General features: G+C 34.7%; 1 protein-coding gene across 6 annotated transcripts in view; it reads left to right on the forward strand.

Annotated features, from left to right (window-relative positions):
* Positions 1–20094, forward strand: part of DACH1 (dachshund family transcription factor 1) — a 363193-nt gene that overhangs the window by 148454 nt on the left and 194645 nt on the right. For all 6 annotated transcript variants that reach the window (XM_071550161.1, XM_071550144.1, XM_071550152.1 and 3 more), the window contains exon 2: positions 1620–1735. In XM_071550161.1, the coding sequence (XP_071406262.1) occupies positions 1620–1735 (116 nt within the window). The remainder of the gene's footprint in view (positions 1–1619; positions 1736–20094) is intronic.

Consider the following 20094-nt stretch of genomic DNA (forward strand, 5'->3'; position numbering starts at 1 on the left):
GGCAGTATTCTCTTTCAACAACTGTTTTTCTTGTATTTTTGAACATTTGACAATTTTGTTTGTATTAAAGAAAATCAAAATTCCCAAACTAATCAAAGAAATTACCAAGCTTATAATTTTAATAATGACCTCAGCTCAGGACATTAAGTTGGGAATTAATGATCAGTTAAGGTTAATGACTCAATGCCTTGAGTCATTAAACTTCAGGAAAATGTTCTGTACTTTGATTGTTTTTGGTTTATTAAAGTTAGGTTGTAGAAGGTGAAAAAAAAAAAGGATATTTCCAAGCACAAGGAGAACAAATATGAACAGAAAACAGAGCTTTTTTATTATCTGCCTTATTCTGCAGTCCAAGCATAGCTAAAAATGCCACTATCCTTGATTAGAGTTTTGTTAGCATGAACACTTGAGGAGCAAAACCTTTCGTAGCCACCTTTCTTTTCTTTCTTGTTTTGAAATGAAGAACTTCAAATGTTTGGCAGAGCATCGGTTAACTCTGCAGTTTTTGAATGGCACATCACCTTATTCTGTGACGTTATTCCACAATGTCCCCTAAATAAGCAGTTACAGGATATTGCAGTTGTGCTACACTATGGTCTGTAGAAAAGAATCCAAGCCTTTGGATATGCATTGTATGTAGCAGGTACATATTTGCATGTAAGTGGGTAATAAGTATTTTCATTGTAATCGGTATCTAATTTGTATGCTACTTATGCGGTCCAGGAGATGGAAAGTTGTGTATGTGAGCATTTAACAGACAAGGAGTGCTTAAACCTGAAGCCTTTTTTTTTTTTTTCCATACTGGAAATGTAAGCAGATGTAAGCTGCTATGATGGTGGTTGCTCAATGATATCTTACAAATAATTCTGAGTCCTTACTGACATAAAGGAGTATATTTAAAGTAAGGTGTCTTAGTGAGATTTTCACTTTAAATAGAATAAGGGTTAAATGATAACTTGACTTATCTTTTAAATGACAAAAAATAAAGAAATTGCAAGACCTTTTCACACATTAGATATGTATTGTCATTTATCATCTAGATATCAGGCTAGCAGTGCGAAGTAATAAAACATATCATCGAAAAATGTGCTATAGGTCTGAATCACTCTTTCATTCCACCTCCCAGCTAACTGTAGTATTAAATCAAACAAGCAGAACATTTCCTTAGGCAGCCATTGCCTTTTAATTTCCTGAAGAACCTTAAAATATCATTCATTACAAGTACTACACATATTTGGTTTTTAAAAGTCTCATAAATCAATAGCAGGCTGACTGTAATAATTATTACAAGTTAGTGCATAATTTTCGTGCTGAAGGCTGCATGCAGAACTTTAGCATATGCAAACGAGGCAATTCAAACTGTGTATAGATATTAATATGAAGAAGCAGGTAACGAGGTGCAGGCTATGAATTATGCATCAAGAGCGGCTGATCTTCAATGAGGAAAATGAATTCAGCATGTAATCTAATTAGTGATGGAAGTCTATTACATCTAACTGCAAAAGCAACCGTCCTTGAAACAAATTTATTTACAGTCCATGTTACCACTTGAAACAACTTTGAAATGATGTGTAAGACAACAGCTTAATTGTAAAAATTTTTTTGTTTGTTTGTTTCAGTTCTAGACCTGGAAGGCCTCCTAAGAGGACTCAAAGTGTCACCTCCCCAGAGAATTCTCATATCATGCCACATTCTGTCCCAGGCCTAATGTCTCCTGGAATCATCCCGCCAACAGGTAGGATCACTAGAAGAACCTTCACACAAGCAATCATTTGAATTCATGGCTTATATTCACGTGTTCATAGATTGTATGTATGTATGGCCAGACTTTGCGAACGAAGATTTGGGAAGGGCTCTCCCCACGTGGGTGAGCCCTTCCAGCCTGGGCAGTGGATTTTTTAGTTGAGGCACAGCGTGTGCAGAACTGGCCCCACCGTTTAAGTCCTAAGGTCCATTTGCCACGGCCGAGTGAGCTTGGACAGTGACAGTGAAGTCCTTGGGACTGTCACAGCACCCGGTACTAACCGGGGCTGACCCTGCTCAGCATCCAAGATCTGACAGGATGGGATGGCAGGGAGGCATTGAACTGCCAGAGGACGGTCCCCACTGAGACTCGAACTCAGGACCTTGGGATTCAGAGTCTGGTGCGCTCTCCATTACACCATGGGACTGCCCCCTGTTCACAAATTAACAGTATAGGAAAACAGCACACAAATATGAAAGAAGAGTTCCCCTAATATCAGATTATTGCTGCATAAAGATGTTGTATGTAATGGAAATTGTGGCAGCTTGGTACTTTAAAATACAAATAACTGAAAAAATAATAAGCTGTTCAAATTTTTTACCTTGTTCTTTTTCTTTATAAACAAAAACTTTTCAAAGCATGAATTACCTATCATTAGACAATAATCTCTGTATTAATTTTTAATAGATCAGATATATTTGGGGTTTTTTGCTGCTTTGCTTCATTAGATAATGTCATTCTGAATATAGTTGCCTGAAGAAACTGAGTTAGTTAAAATAACTCCATGCTGCACACACGTCTTTCTTAATTTTTCATCCTGAAATTCTATTTTTGATATGTCTCTTGAGGCCTTATACTAATGTAAAGTCCTGTAACAATCTGTTTGTCAAAGTACTATTTTCTTTTGAAAGTTACTGTAACATCTAGTGGAGACTTGCTCTTTGACATGTTTAATTTAAGAAAGGCTGTGTTGCATAGAGAGATGAACAGTCACCTAAAGTTGGAGGCACCCAACAGTCAAGCTGTTGGTGGTGCCACATTCTCTCTCTTCATGTTCATAATCATAGCTCAGCTTCGTGAATGAAGATTTGGGAAGGGCTCTACACACCTGGGTGTGCCCTTCGAGCCTGTGCAGTGGATTTTTTGGGTGAGGCACAGCGTGTGCAGAACTGGCCCCACCCTTTAACTCCTAAAGTTTATCTGCCACAGCTGAGTGAGCTTGGATGGTGACAGTGAAGTCCTCAGGACTAGAACCTACAGCCCCCGGTATTCCCAGGAGGTCTCCTATCCAAGTACTAAAGGGGACTGACCCTGCTGAGCTTCCGAAATCTGACAGGATCGAGTGTCAGGGTGACATTTAACACCTCTTTATGTTACAGATCAGTTAAACTCTGGCACTTGCTTCAGTGTAGCTCACCTGAACTTCCAGTTCTTCCCCAGTTGTTTCCTGCTGGTTTGCATGGCTCAGTCTCTAGCACTGATTTTCTCTAAGGTAAAGGGAAAGGTAATTAGCCAGACAGATCCAAATAGAGAGGAAGATTACTTGATTTTGGGGACTGGATAGATGGGTGGATGTTTGAGTATGTGCCCATGATCATGTGCCTTTTTGAGTATGAGCATGATCCTTGGCATGGTTTTGGTCATAAATGACTAACATTCTCAAAAACAATGACAGTTTGGAAACACTACATACCAGAAACTGTTTAGATGTAAATGCTTTGCTTACAGGAAGAAGGAAAATTAAGAAAGTTTATCTCATGAACAAAAGTGGATCTGTGCCTCTTGGCCTTAGGCTCAAGAGCTGTTTTACATGGTGAGATAGGCACATAGCCAGAAATATTTTATTTGAAATTTAATTTTTTTAAAAAGACTAAAGATTAAGAGAGTGACAAAATGAAGTCAGCCTATAAAGTAGGAGAGCAGTATAAAATAAGAAGAGGGAAAGAGGGATGAGACTGAGAGCATAGGTGAGCATGGGAAAGTATCAGGCAAACAGGACTTGTAGTAGTAGTCTGGGCACCTGTGACTAGTACAAGAAATAGAGATGGTGCAGAGTGAATGCAACATGACAATAATAGATGGGTTCTATGTGGAGATGGAATGAAAGTTTTTGTAGGGCAGAAACGTTCATGTTTATGAGGGAGAGATCAAAAATTGCAGAAGCAAAGAGAAATTATTTGGGGGAAGTAAGGCAGGAAAATATCAAAGGAAAAAATGCATGTGAAAACTAGAAAGGAGATGAAAGAAATCAGAGACAAATAAGCAGGCCAAAAAGAGGGAGACAGGAAAAGAAACCTTGTCAACAGTATCGTTTGGGGTTTTGTGTTACAGTTAATATCTAAGAGCAGATTGCCTTGATATTTTATTCTAAGAAAGCAGTTTAAAACCACAACTAATGCTTAAAGTATCCAGTTCCTCTCTAGATCTTTAAAGCTGATCATAACAAGTTAATGATAAAAATATATGGTACTAAAAACACAGATCCAATTTCTTAGAGTTATTGGCCCACAAAAAGAGATGCAGATCTTTTTAAAATGATTTAAAGAAAACCCAGAAGAAAATAATTCAAAATTAAAGAAAATAGGGTTAAGATTATCATTCATCAAATCCTTTTTGGATGGTAATGCTTTGAGTCTCTTGGAAAAGAGGAAAGGTTTAAATGCAATTGCTATTAAGTTGGATCTAGTTTCACATTACATGGCTTACCACAACAGAAGGAGTGGTATGATTTTTTTTCCATTGTGGTGGCGTTGAGTCCCAAACAGCACAAAAAATACAAACAATAACATTGGTAGAAGCAAGCTCTGGGCTCTGGTGTTCCATGGGGTGTGGAAAGATTCAGCAAAGATAAGGAGCATCATGACAGCTGTGCTATATGAGAGTCATTCTAGCATTTTAGAGACAAGCAAGTATAAAAATAGACTTACAGTCTGATCTTATGAGTTCGAAACAATGGACATTTGTACATTTATATGGTAAATAAGTACCAAACTACTTTCAGGAACCCTACCAAGAAAAAACTGCTATAACTGCAATAGTTGCTGTAGGTGCCATTGTTATGTTCTTTCTATCACATTAGTTGATATGAGAAAATTTTTACTACTTGTGGGCATTTGAGAACATATTTTTTACTGTATATTCATAAAAGCACTGAATAGTTGAGGCTGTCAGACACCAGTGAGGGTCACTTGATCCAGCCTCTCCTAGTCAAAGTAAGATCACACAGAGCAGGTTGTTCAGGACTGTGTTCACTTGAGATTCTTTGAGTGTCTTTGAGGATAGAGACACCATGATGGCTCTTTGCAACTTGTTCCAATGTTTGACTGCTCTCAGAACAATAATAATGGAGTTTGTTTACTTTTCACTGGAATTTCCTGTGTTTCAGTTTGTGATTGTTGGGCAACACCGAGAAGAGTCTGGCTCCATCTTCTTTACTGAGTCTTTCCTAGGCTTAACAGTCCAAGCTCTCTCAGCCCCTCTTGATACGTCAGGTGTTCTGATCTATTAATCATCTTTGTGGTTTTAAACATGAATCTTTGTTTAAGAAGTTTGTGAAGTTTAAATTTCCTGTTAGGACCCAGTTCTAAGCAGAAAAATATAAAACTACCAGAGTGTTAAGTGCTTCCTCTCCCCTCATTCTCTCTTTTTTTTTTAACAACTTCTTTTTAAGCTTTCTGATTGATTTAATAATCTGAGTATAATAACTAAGTTTCCTTCCTGCCTACAAAAAAAGTATAAATGATCATACAAATAATTATGTGCTATTTAATGCTCTTTAAGTAAAGAGATCTGCAATTATTAAGTATATCTAGGATACACAATGCTATGATTTAATGCATTTTACTTGAAAATCTTCCTTTTTCTGAAATGTGCTGTATAATACAAAAATACACATTTAAAGGTGGAAATCTTGGTTTCTAAAGGGACTGGTTCTGCATGCGTTGTTAATGTATGCAAATAATATTGGGATAAAACTATGCTGGGATTTCTCATATCAGGACTGTATATTTTTGTAGAAGACCAAGTTAAGGAGCTCTTGACAATATATTATATCACTGATCCCATCTGAAAACACATACAGAGAACATTACATTGTCACTTAGAATGGATTCACTTTATAGTAGTATTTAGGGACTAAGATAAGATTTAGGGATGATATCCAGAAGGAAAATAAAAGAGAAAAAAGGAATAACATTCCCCCTTTTTTCAAGGGAGTATAAATTGAAGAAGTGAGGATCACCTCTTTGTTGATATTCTGTAAATTTTATTAGAAAATTCATTTATATTACCCACAGTTGCTGATCTGTCTACTGTGTTTCATTAGGATCAATTTACAGAATGCTCCCAAACTTATGTAAGACTGGTCACCCCAAAAAAGATAATCTTATTTTTATTAAAATCAATGTAGGACCTTCGAGGATGTGACAAAATGAGAAATGTGTAATGACAACAGATGAAAAGCTTCATGAATTGTCCAGAGAATTAAAATCTGCCTACATTACAAATGATGTAGTCAGAAGAAAGAATTTGGTGTAGGTTCAGACAGTTGTACTGACATTTCAGGCTTAGCTAGATAACATCTTGAAATACTTCCAAAACTAGATGGCTCATCATAGTTAACTTTGATCTGCATATCTCTCTGTACCACTGATCTGTTCTTGGCTACTGTGCTTCAGAAGTTGTCTAAAGTTGAAATAGTAGATAATTTTAAGTAATTGTGATTAATCAGAAAAGCTGTGCTGTAATTCCTGAGTAGAGTGTATGATATACCTTGGGCTGTGTATTTTTATGTCTGTAGTAGCTATACATTACGTATAAAATGATATTTCCATTATTTTTCATAGAAACTTAGAAAAGAAATTTTCACTTTTCTTTTTTTTTTTTTTTTTTTTGCTAATCATTCTTCAGTATTTCAGGTTTTGAAGCTACTTTTGAAGCTCCTAGCAATTCTTCTGCAGCTTGGCCTACTGTGTCTGTAATCTACAGGTGATGCAATGAGTAACTACATCTCTTGTACTTATTTCAGGAACTGCATCTTTCAAAGATAAAATGAGAAAAGAAAGTGCTTTTGGAAATCACTGGCATAGTACATGATAAGAGTACTCCTTCATATATTAATATATCTATAGATTTATCTTTGTCAATTAAAAAGAAGTACCTTACATGTTTATTACATTACTTTTACATTAAATTAATCTCAGTAATTATTATTGCTATTATTTTTATTTTGAACAGGTTTGCTTTATGATAGGTACTTTACTCCACATCTGATACGAGATTCTTCTTTTCCAGTGTAAGGATATTATGCTTCCTGTTTCATGTGTACAAATTATATAACTCTTCTCCTGTATTACACTGTTCTGTTTTTTCTGTCCTTAAGTGGTAATCTGAAGATGTAATTTCTCATCTCATCCTTAGTTCCTCTCTTGTTGTGGGCCTTAATCATCAAAGTATATTTAATCTTCCATCCTGTACAAAATTCTCTGATCCACGAAGCATTTTTACAGGGAGTTAGAATAAGGAGAGGGTTGAAAGGTTTTGCATAGATTATTGCAGTTTGGAGAACAAATGTAGTTCGCAGTGAAGATGGAGCAACTGATAGTGTGGCAATGTTTTTACTAAAGTAGATGATGGAATTATTTTGTGTTTAAAGAAAACTTGGTCACATAAGTAAATAATGTCATTTTCTCTGACTTGTAGTTACTGATGTTGTATTAAGCAGACTGAAATAATGTTAAAATATAATTATCATTGTTGCTATATCCACATCACTTGCCTAGAAACAAAATCTGCAGCTAGAAGTATTTCCTCCTGATAGGCTCAATCCTGTAAGATCTTAACAATGTATTTAACTTACTGAAATGAATAGGATTGATTTCTGTAAGTATTCCAGGGGCTAGAAATGATAAGATACGTACTTAGTATGTGAAGTAAACCTATTACTCAGTTATTTATTTTATGCAGTGAGTACCTTTTTGTGATCCTGTGTTGGTTAAAAGGATAGACATCAATAAAACTGAGTGGCTATCACTTGCTTTTTTTTTTTAAATGCATTGCAGTATAGCACAGTGTATTGGTTATTACTGTTTAATGATTTTTATTGTTAACATTGGTTTTGATTGGTATTATAGGGTTTATCTGTTGGGGCTGAACTAACTTATTGGAAAATAAGCAACAAAGTCCTGCTTTCAGAGTGATAAACTGTAACCTAATTCAAAAGACTGAACTAAATTACACAAACATTTTTGCACTTCATTAAGGCAGTAGTCCTTATAGTTATTGTGAAAGTTTCTGTGATTTTCACTCGTTGATGTATCCATGGGAAGATAAACTGACTCAACTCTGTAAATATATTATTTTGTAGTTTTTAAAATAATAATTAAGATGTGATTCAGGTCATGTGTCATCTCCTGAAAGGAGCCATAATGTCATATTATCATCCTGTTGAATGTCTAGCTATCTTCTAGGTTATCACAAGAGGATTTATCACTGAAAACCACCTCTGGAAGCTCACTAGTTTGAAGTTCCAATGAGTCTCTGACATTTTTATGTCATAAAATCTTTTTAAAACCAAGAATTACTTGTACACACAAATGGAGCCTTTTTTTTTAAGAACTTTTAATCAAGAAGAAATTGTGCACTTTGCAGTGTTGTATTGTACAACACTACATATGTTCAAAGCCTACAAGATACTGTTAGAGAACTATATAAGTTAGAGTCACACCTCATACAGCTTCATCCATTGCCTGTTGAGAGGCATCCCTGGATTGAACTGTTTCCAGAAATGCTCCTAGCTTTTTTGATATAGAGGGAACAAGTTGATTCACTTCAAAAGAGGCTCTGGGATTAAATATTTAAGCAGTGAGAATAGTCATGTACTTCAACACGCTCAGGGTACTCAAGGGGGGCCTGAGTGAAGTTTGATAAACCAAGGTAGATTTAACATAATAATAATGAAAAAATAATAATAAAATACCAAGTCTCTATCTTTAGAAGCAACCCACTCCCCAATCCGTTTCTTGTTTCATATCATAGTATATCAAACACCTTGGGGGAAAAAGAGCCCCACATTTCAAACCGAGATTTAATAACAGTATTTTATCATCAGGCTTTTTTATAAACTAGTAACACATAAACTGAAACAATGTTTTAAAAAAACCGAAACACAAAGATTTTGATACAAAAGAAGCAATTAAAATCTTAGTTTTAAAGTCATGTATGTGGTGAAGTTATCAGTCACAGATTTGGACCTGATAGTGGAAGTGTTTATATAGCTTTCTGAATTCCACCATACTCTTAGATGTAGTGGAAAAAGTTACTGAAAAGATACATGTTGCAGAATACACTGATTGTTTCTTGAAATTAAATTATTGAAATAATAAGCTTACCAATTGTGAGTTATATTGATATTTTCTTGTTGCTCAGTTTTCAGACAGAACCTTTCAATAGAAAAACATCAAGATAATCATGCTCCTATTTTGCAGCTTTCCATGTAATAAACGTGTTGGTTTTGCACCCAGTCTTGCCTTTTAATGAGAATGTTCAGCTAAAATAACTTGATAGCAAATAATTTATTTTCTAATTGGTTCAAAACTGACCTTTTACAGAGCAAACAATGCATTGCCATTTTAAACATGAAATATGTAGTATTATTTTGTTAAACACTGCCACTAGAAGTGAACCTGAGCTGTTGAATTTGGAATAATATCTCAGTCTTACAAATGGGTTGGTTTCTTATCTGAATGATGTTGATTGCTGTAGCAATATAGTAAAGTAACATGGTAGTTCATAGAGTGAACATAGCAAGATGTGGTACAAAGCTCAGTTTCATCATGTTGCTGACTGTAGTTCTGCATCATCATGATGATGTGAAATTCCTGTATGCGATCAAGGTGCTGAGCTCCTTTCCTGTAGAATTAAACTACTTATGTCCTTGCATGACATAATCAATGACGGATGAAATGTTTTTCTCTTCATTTTGTGTTTGATTTTCTACTGGTGCACAGGGCCAGGAGTTGACAATGATGATCCTAATGGGTCCCTTCCAATTCAACGTATTCTGTGATTCTATGAATGTCATTTTCCAAGGAGACCAGTCACTCTGGGTTGTCCTTATAACTTATAGCTCTGGTAACATTGCCTGCATGAATTGTGTAAGGCACAATAGCATATTATCAGAATTATAATGAATCCACTATCAGTTGTTCGCAGTGCACTGTGTTGTTGTTGTTACTAATGTTGTCCTGTGAAATATATTAGAGTTATCATAAAGTAGTCTTAACTGGGAGAAGGTTTTTGAAAAGGAAGGTTGTTCTGGTTCAAGTCCGAGGTTCAGTATTGCAAGGCCAGATTGTTCAGACTTGATTCTAGATCATCTGTGAGTTGCTTAACATTTTTCTCCTTTCTTGAAAATCAGAGAGTATTTATGTTAGAACTATACTGTGATGTAAAATTATGCACATTTTTAACAGTTCATGTGCTGATGAACTGTATTGCAAGGATAAAGCAATCTATCTTTTATTTCTCATGGAGCTGCTTCCAAGAGCTTGTGGTTTACGGAAACTTGAGTTGGTGATCTGAATTTCCATGAATTCAAGCTGTTAAGTTTGAAACTCTCATTTCACTTTCTTCAGGTGAGAAGACTTCTCATTCCCTCAAGATGCAGGCATGGGTAGATATGTTGGTTGCTTGGTTGCTGTGTGCCTGAGATAGCAATTGCAAAAGTAGAGTGGGATGGAAAAAAGGAAAGGGGAGTTAAAAAGTTGTGAGAAGGAGAGAAGAGGGCAGGGAAGGGAGAGAGAAATTCTTTTTGAGTTGGTATAACTAGCTTAGTTAACATAATACAAACTAGTTTGTTTGCTCCTGTGTATTAGTTCCTGAGTGTTGGGAGGTTACAAAGCTATGTAGGTATAGTATCTGTGTCATTGCTTTCAGGGGTTTTCCTCTTTCCATAGCGTGTGTGCATTTTTCCAGTGTGTATCCTTTTCACAGGAGCCTGCGTTTTGCTTTTCTGAAATGTTTCTAGTTACCAATGTTTTGCAAGTAACACTTAAGTCATCTCCTTTCGATCCAGTCTTAATTGCAACAAGATACTGTGTTCAGGCTCTCAGCAAAGAAGCAACTGACACTGCTACTAGTATATAAGTGGACATTTAGGACAAAATCTTAGATTGTGGAAAATGTTACTGTTACTACATGATGATGTTGGTCATCAATAAATAATGTATTAGTTTCTGACTATAAAAACAATAGCATGGTAAAACTTGAGTAAACTGGGGAAAGGAAAACACCTACTCAAGACAAAAGTGATAATGTCACTGAGTTGTTTTGTGTCATCAAAATCCATACAAATGGGAAATAGCATACTGGCAAGTGTTGTTGACTATTAAGGTTTTGTCAACATTGCCCTTTCATTAAGTGGTGATTGAGATTTAGATTGACATAGAGGAAGTAGAACAAGTCGCAAGGAGTGTTTTAAATGGGCAGATGCTTCTACTAAATTTCCTTTTCTCTGTATTCATTATACTCTCTTCTGTCACAGGCATTAAGACCACACATATGACATGAACGATCTTCTTGCCCATATTAAGAGGAAAGTTAACAGAATAGCATTGCTTTCTGCAGATTTTTTTTTTTATTTTAAAGCAAGTTTCCTTATAGTTGAAATACAGACACATTTACTCAAAACATGAGTTGGTGTCAGCTGCCTATTCCAGTCATTGTCATTTGTGATTCCATCTGATTATTAGAGCTACCTTGCTAGGAACCATAAAATCAAGGCTAGGATCTTAGAGAAACAGCATTACTACTAAAAACGATGATGTCACTTTTGTTTTCTTTTGACAGTAAATTGATTCCTTAATTCATGTGCTATGATGTATCAATCCAGTATACAGAGTTCTAGCTGTAATTATTGTATTTAAATACTGATTCTGTATTAAGCTTGTACTTAAGATGGTGAGACAAACTGCTTAACGCAGTGCAAACAATAGTTTCCCTATATCTTTGCCTAATAAATGTATGTGAACATGTCAGTAAAAGGTCTGTGTTACTTGGGCAATTTGATAACCAAGTAACTTACTACATCACAACAGTGCTTTATAATACTAGTAAAGTAAGTACCAGACTACCAGCAAGAAGAAAAAAACAAAACAAAACAAAAACCAAATTATTTTCAGCATCTGAACAATGTTCAGTACAAGTATTTGAGAAGAAAAAGATTTCTTGTGAATCAGTACATTTGTTTTGAAAAGGATCTCAAAAGATTCTAGTAGATTAATATTTCATTCAAATGGAAGAAAACAGTGGTTCCTGTGCACTCAGGAACTGTGTGACAAAACACTTCTTAAAGTATTTTTTTCTCTATTGAAAGCTCATATTAATGCAGCCTTTGAAATCTCAGATATACAGATGCTGAAGACATTGTTCCTAGAGGTGAATGACAAAAAATACAGCACTTTTGCCTCTGTAGTGTATAACAATGTAAGCTTCATGTGTTGGAATTAAATGAAAAATCTCCAATATACTTTCATACCAGGAAGGTCTGGGCAAGAGATTGTACTATTTAGGCTATTATTCCTGTGAAGAATATGCCAGTAAATTAATTATAAATAAACAGGCTCAGAGCTGTTCTTTATTTTGGAGAGCAGGCTTACATCCTGCACCTTGAAACTGCAGATCTAAAATGTTTTTCTTGTTGCAGACTTTCACAATCTAAGGAAAAAAAGTGACCCACATCTTGTCCCTCAGAAACAGTTCCTGTCCGGTTTTGCTTATTTTACTGTTCATAGTCAGTTACAGAACATGTTTCATAGCCATACTGCAAAATCACTACTAAATTGAATATCTTACTTGTTGAGTTTCTAGTATGTTTTTAGTTTAAAGAAACTAAAGGCAAAGTTTTAATGGAAGTTTTATCTTTATATTTTATTAGACCAAGTGCCAAAAACTTACAGGCTTTTGGAACACAAGCACTTATGTCTGTTGAATGAAGTTAATCACTACTAAGGTCTAAAAGCATCTGAAAGCAATTAAAAATGCTTATATGGAAGTTCTGTTTTAAGTAAATGCAACTTGGTTTCTCCACCTTCTGCTCACTGGCAGTATACCATTTGTCCATTGTGTGTTAAAGATGATTTTTTTTTGCATTCCAATCTCCTGCAGAATCTCTTTTTTATTTCTTTAATTATTTTGTTCTCTACTCCAAGAGAAAGTGCTTGAGGTTTTGAATTTATGTTTCCTCTTTTTCCTTCCTGTTCTGGAGGCCCCAAGTTAACTTTCTGATGATGGGGAAAATATATGTACATTTTTTAATGTATATTGCCTTTATCCCTGGACACTAAAAGAAGCATTTAGTTCAAATATGGGCTAATTAAAATATCCACATCCACGTAGAAAATTAAAGGAACTCTTAGCTGATTTTGTACTTCGGAAAAAAATCTTGTGAATTAATTATTTTTATATATGTGTGTGTGTGTGTGTGTGTGTGTGTGTGTGTGTGTAAAATTTAATGTCCTCTTGAGGTCAGCAATTATATCTACATGCTCTGCAACTGCTACTGTCTGAGACTTCGTATTATGGATAATCATTCCCACAACTTTTTTTAACAGACTTCTGTCTATATAATTTTCTCAAAAAAATACTTGCTTTTAAATTATTTCATAGTTGTTTTTTGCTATCTCTAAATTGAATTTATTATTATTGTTGTTTTAGGATGAGTTTTGTTTCCTATTTATTTATTGAATCTCCCTCATATTACCAGGAGTGAATTTCATGATACCGGTCAAAATACTAAACTTGATATTAGTATGCTACATTTTCTCAAAATATCTTGAGTTCCAAGTCACATGCTCCGAGCAAATATTCAATTTTATTCTATGTTGACAAGTGTTTTAGAATTTTCTACAGGTTGTCTTGAATCTCACCTTTGTGATTTCTTGTTTTCAACTTTCCCCTGAAAATTGATAGAAAGACTAGAATATTTAATTCTTTATTCATCGTAATTTGAGACATTTTCCTTAATGACCACTGGAATTTTCACTGGTTCTGGATTACACCGTTTTAACCTTGGCATGAATTTTGAGCTATATAAATGGTGCTTTCTATACACAAAACTGTGGTAAGAATGAGTATTTTAACATCTCATCCTTCTTCCCTCTCCTTTCTCAAGCCTACTTTACTTAATACTCAGATTTATTTCATTAAACCTTTAATAATGGAAAGAAATTTTTCTGGAATGGGTAACAATAAACGAAGAATAACAGTAAATGCTATCAAGATTTTCCCTGGGATATTTTCCTTACCATTCATTACAAGTATTTAATTCTGTTGTCCTATCTAGCTGACCAGGCAAGAGTCTCACAGAACTTTCTTTGGGAAATGGACTGGCACTTTAAAAGTTAGAAAGAGTATCAGGATTCTGTAGTACTACTAATGATGTGCCTTTTCAGAATTATTAATTGTTTATTTTTCAGATTGTATTTTCTATTAAGTAATCAATTAATAGATTCAGTAGGTAGTTGAGATTAAAGTAGGGCATGGGCAAGAGAGAAGAATATTTAATGTAACCCTTATATAATTTGTAATCAAGTTGGGTAAAGGTTATTGCCAATGGATTTAATTTAATTTCTGTCTCACATCTTAGACTGTTTTAATTCAGTGTAACCACAGAAACTCTGTTTGGTCTGCCACTGGAAAATCCCTTTCTCTTTGTGTAAAAAATTTGTGGTAAGTGTTTTTTTTTTGTTTTACTCAGAATTGTTTATATAACCTTTGAGATAACACTGTCTTTTGGAGATGTATTCGAATCTGCTTCATTGCTCCTTTTAGAATTATTCATGATCTAATTGTATTTGTTCACTTAACACAGACCCATCTGTGGCCTGCTCCCACTAAAAGCCTCCTCATTTTATCCTCAGTCATTACATGTGAACATCTCACACACTGCTTAGCTCCATCTCACTTTTTGTATAGCCTTGTTCCTATGGTTACTTACAGGGATTATTTGTACCAGAGTTTACTTTATGATTCTTTCCCTTTTTATTTGTTGCTTTGGTATGGTTTCTGCTGCTCTAACTCTACATTCAAAACACCTGTTATCTTGTATGATATGGGTCTTTTTCAGAAATGTGAAAGATGTGGGAGTTGATTATATCCTAATCAACGTATTTTTGGGGAGAAGGTATTAGTATCATGGTGTGTGGTATGATGCTTCCTTAGTTCTTTGAATAGTTTTGATTAGGCAACTAAGTTTTGGCAACTACACTGTCTTTTAAATAGGATATATATACACTCCTTCCTCTCATTTTTCCAAAGTTACTGATTTTGAGATTCATCTAAATTCTATCCCCTTTAAATTGCTTCCTACTTTTATGTTTTCACCATACACAAAGTCAAATCAAAACAAAGTTGCTTACTTAAATTTCACTTTTGTGGTTTTGTGTCTACCTCTATAATGTGCATAAAATATTGAATGGAATGAAATGGAAAAAAATAGACTAGACTGGACTAGACTAGAATATTTCAGTTAGAAGGGGCATACAACAATCATACAGTCCAACTGCCTGAACAATTTACGGCTGACCAAAAATTTAAACAAGTTCTGTAACTATATTTTGGCAACATTATTAGATTTCATTTTAGACATCCTTAAACTATTGCTTCAAGCTTGAAAGATTTAATACTTCTATTATTAGGTAATGTTCTTTTAAACTAAGCACTGATAAATAAGTTGTAAATGAAAAGAGGTTTCCAGTGCTAACATTACGCATCATTTCTCCTAAAGGCATTTAAAGTCCCTTCTGCCAAATGTCAGAAATAAATATGAACTTGAATTCTTCTTCCTTTTTTTTCTTAGCTTCCTCCTGCTTTCTTGGAGCTTCTAGGAAATTTTTCAGGTTATGGAAAAGTTTTGAATTGTATTGGTCTTCTTTTACATACTGCATACATCTTGTAGAAGAAACCTCACTGCCTGAGGCTACTCTATGAGAAATATTTAGCTTTGTATATTACAAACACCAAAAAAAAAGAAAAAAAGAACATTTAAAGACAATTTTGACAAATAAATATTCTCATGCAGTCTATGCATTTCTTTAAAATAACAAATTCTTGAAAAAATACTTGCTAAATAAAGTCACAGCTTTATCAGAGTATGAAAATACTATTTATGGTACACAGAGTAGAAAAGGACTGTTCAGAGCGCCTATGCTGCTTAAAAATCAGGGAGACTTTTCACAGTTCTTTTAAGATTGTACTTCTGATGAAAAGTTTGCCGATTTATTTTTAATATATTTTTTTCTTTTCTTCCTAATATAAGTTTTCTGTCTATATATAGAACTGGAATTCCATGATTCTTATCAGCATAGGCAGTGGGCATCTCTTTGATGCTGATGCTTTTGGGATGTGACTGTCCCTGTATGGCTGTTACCAGGTACAGTTTTTCATATGAAATATATTATGTAAGGGCGATTTGTTTAGAGAGAGCGTGCTACTGAGAACAGTGCTCTCTGGGCACAGATATTAAAACAGATTCAGTCTGACCTGACAGCGAGGAGAGGGAAAGCTAGTAGATTTTCATAAGTTCTTTTCAAAGTAGGAAATAATTTCAGATACTTCTCCCTCCTTGGTCAGCCACCGCCTTCATGAAAGTGGAATTAGGAGAGTATTTACAGTAGAAAAGGGACTCTTCCTTGTCATCCTGGGTGCATCACTATTATAACATGACAAAAGGGTTTCCATTCCTGAGTTAGTACCTATTGTGTGGTGTATGTACCATGTGAACATGCTAATTCAGGTATACCAGTACTATGCTCCACTAAATGAAATAAATAGACCCATAATAATTGCTGAGTATCATCCCTCTAGGTTTACTCAAGTGAACGAACTACATCTTTCCGAGCATGTTTGAGATTTTCTCTATGCTCTGGTGAATTCATGTTTTCAAGTTTTTCTATTCAGCAATAAAAAGCACAGTTATGTGGTGGATTCTGTATTATATCAAAGCGCTGGGGGCATTTGCTGCTGTCCTATTCTGCAGCTGATTTCTACCACTAATTCAAGACAGGACAAGAAGTTTTGGAACCAACTACTAAAGGTCTTGTTCAGAAAAGTTCCTGCTGACAATCCTGTTACTGCTGATTTGGGCCAAATTGTTCCAATAATCCATCTGGGGAGGACTCAATCTAGTAGATGCTTTTGTATTCATCAGCAATATTTACTCTGACATTAAATCTAGATTTTGATTGAAAGGTGAATATTTATATTGTAAAATCAGTTTGCCTCCCTAAATTGATCATAATAGAAAGTGGAACAAGTGAAATAAGTAACTGGCAAAATATTTGACAGAAACTCATAGAAGGTAAGAGAACTGATAGAATCCAAAGTAGATTTCATTGTCTTGTCCACCATGGTCTAATTTCTAAATTTTTGTGTAAAAGTAGAGTCCTTGAAAGAAAGAAAGAAGGAAAGAAAGAACGTTTAATGGAAACTGTTTTCTTTATAGAACCATACAAAGCATGTATCATTTTGAGGCTTACTTTATTTTTCTGAGATTTTAATGAGTAAAGTATTTTAAACTTTTATAAAGTAGAGGATTTTAATCAAATATAAAGGATGTTGAGATGGTTTTGTAGTAGTTTTTTTCTGAGCAGAAAACTAATATAAAGGGAAATATGTACCTAGAAATAGAATTCCAAAACAGGAGATTGATTATATTTCCGTAGAAATGACAAGCATACAGGTAAATATCTTTGTTATATTTTCTCTGTCTGAGGAAAGAAACTAATTTTCCCTAGCTTTAACTGTCTAAGAAGTTAGCTATCAGGGAGAAGATTCATCTGCTAATATGTCTGAATTGTAGCTGTTGAAAACTTAACATGTCATCCCTTTTCATAGGTAGTGGAAAGTAGCAGACATCTCTGGAGAGTGATACATCTCAGTATAAAATAGGCCACATGAATCACCCTCTGGAAATGCCCATGTTTCTTCATTGACTATAGGCAACCTAGATGAAGAGTTTGGACTGAATGATTAAATTTTAGAAGGTTAATTTAAAATTTCCTGGATGATGCTGTCAATGCAGATAAATTATTTTAAATGTGTGGATGCAAAACTGTGTTGTACATTGTCCATTAAATGAATCTTTGGAAAACATTGACCTGTTTTAAAATGTTTGAAGAAGCTTAGTGTGTTCTGGGTATAGTAATAAAAAGAAACAAGAATTTGCTCAGAATGTTGTATATCACACACATGCAATTTAGCAGGCAATCAAATCACATTTTAGTCTAGGACTGAAACTTTTGATATCCCTCTGGATTCACTGTGAATTGTGTCTCTTACCGGGTTCTGGAAGCTGTGTTTGTGGCATAACATGTACATACTTTAGTGCACTTAAAAGACTGATAAATCTCTCCAAAACGGTAAGTGCTGAATTCCATCTTCCCTTTCTAACTGTAATAGTTCGTCCTTAAAAATACATCTTTAAAGACCTTTTTTGACACAATGCCTGGTGTTTCTAAGTGATATATGGGAAAGTTTTAATCTCAAAATTCATAATGTCCTGCAGTAATTTCCGCATGTTGAAACACTGAAAGATCAGATGTGTCTAAACTCCCCAGTCTGTAGTGGTTTTCCACATCTAGTTTCATTTGTTAAATATAGATGTAGTTTTTCATATCATTGTCAGAAGAACAATGTTGATAATCCTAATATCCAGTTATATGCGTTTAAAAGGATGAACATTCAGCCTGAATAGTAAACCTGGACACCTTAATTATATTAAAAGTTTATCATCCTTTTGATTTTAGATTCTTTATTTTTCCACAGACACCAGACTAAATTTGATTGTGTTTCTATTATATGGAGAACTTATATTCATTTTTGTGTAAGTAAAGATGTACCTTATAAGCTTTAAAAAACCTTCACATATAGATGATCACTTACACTACAGATTGCTTTTATTTTATTTTGTCAGTGTTTTGAGTCTCCTAATCCATATTTGCCTACTGGGTTTCTAAAGGGAATCAGATTGGTTTTGTGGTACATTAATGTTTTATGCAATATTCCATAGAGAACATTAAATCAAAATAAAAGAAAAAGGTTGACCTCTAACACTTACACCCATTTCTTATGTCAAACTGGAAGATGTTGAAAGCCTTATATGGTCATAACCCTTCTATCTAACTGTGACCCTCCTTAACATTAAGCAGGTGACTCGATTAAACATAAATCAGGCATAAAATGCCCTGCATGAGGCAGCACAGTGAATCAAGCAAATTATCAAATGGCAAAACTCATTCTGTGCTCTGGGCAATGTAAGCTGCCAGCACTTATACATCAAAACTTCACTCAATGTAAGATTGATTTTATTTTATTTTGTTTATTTTAATTCCCTACAGCAAGCTGTGTTAGTTGTGTAAAATGCGGTCTGCATCATTACGTTCCTAAGAAATGCTTTTCTTGTTTAGCAAAGGCCAATTGCAATCTTAAGCAACATAATCTATCTAAGACTAGATATGCTGTGCTCCATGGATGGTTCTGGTGGTGTGGATATTTTGTGCAGTAATACCAAAACTTAAGCTTCTGTGATTGTATAGATTTTTTTTCTGTTTGTTTGTGTGTATACACACACTATCAACTTTATCAAAAATATGAGCACCAAAGGGATAAGGTTATAAAATTAAATCACCAGTAGCCATTGAAGATATTTTCCAGTTTCAGTAAAGATGCTGGGATTAAAGCATGTAAGTCCAATCTTAAGGCAAGAATGAATTTTTATGTAAGATGATACATGTCTTCCTTTCACAGTTGCTTTTTATTCTGCTTTAAAACATGTCAAAATAATCCCCAGCAGAGGAGCCTAAAAGGAATGTCAGCTCTGTGGTTATGTAAATCGAATTGAGTGCTTTACAGCAGGTTTAAGATTTTTATAACTCAGGAGTTGTTAACAGCCAGCTGGTTTGTATCTGTTTTTTATGGTTATTCTTGTCATAGGCAGCCTCCACAATTTTTAATTATATTTTATGGTATGTGTTTTCCCTCCTCTTGAATCCCACAGCCACGCTTTGCTTCAAAAGATATTTTCCACTGGGAAGAGGAGAAGCATTGCTTTGGGACTCCATCATTAGAAATACTGTTGTATAATTACCTCCTGGTAACAACAGAGGAGTGTGACTCTCCATCGCAGATCTTTAACTTGCTATGCCAGGGTGGAAATCTGTAGCATTCTGCACACCCGGTCAGGCTGTAATGCCTGCAGCCCTTAACTCAGACTCTTTCTTGTCTTCTGCTTTTAAAGAACTGATTTACAGTTTTTATTGCATTCACAATGCAAATTCTTCTTTGCTTCACACTTC

Source organism: Pithys albifrons, chromosome 1 (assembly GCF_047495875.1).
Source record: "Pithys albifrons albifrons isolate INPA30051 chromosome 1, PitAlb_v1, whole genome shotgun sequence".
NCBI classification, from domain to species: domain Eukaryota; kingdom Metazoa; phylum Chordata; class Aves; order Passeriformes; family Thamnophilidae; genus Pithys; species Pithys albifrons.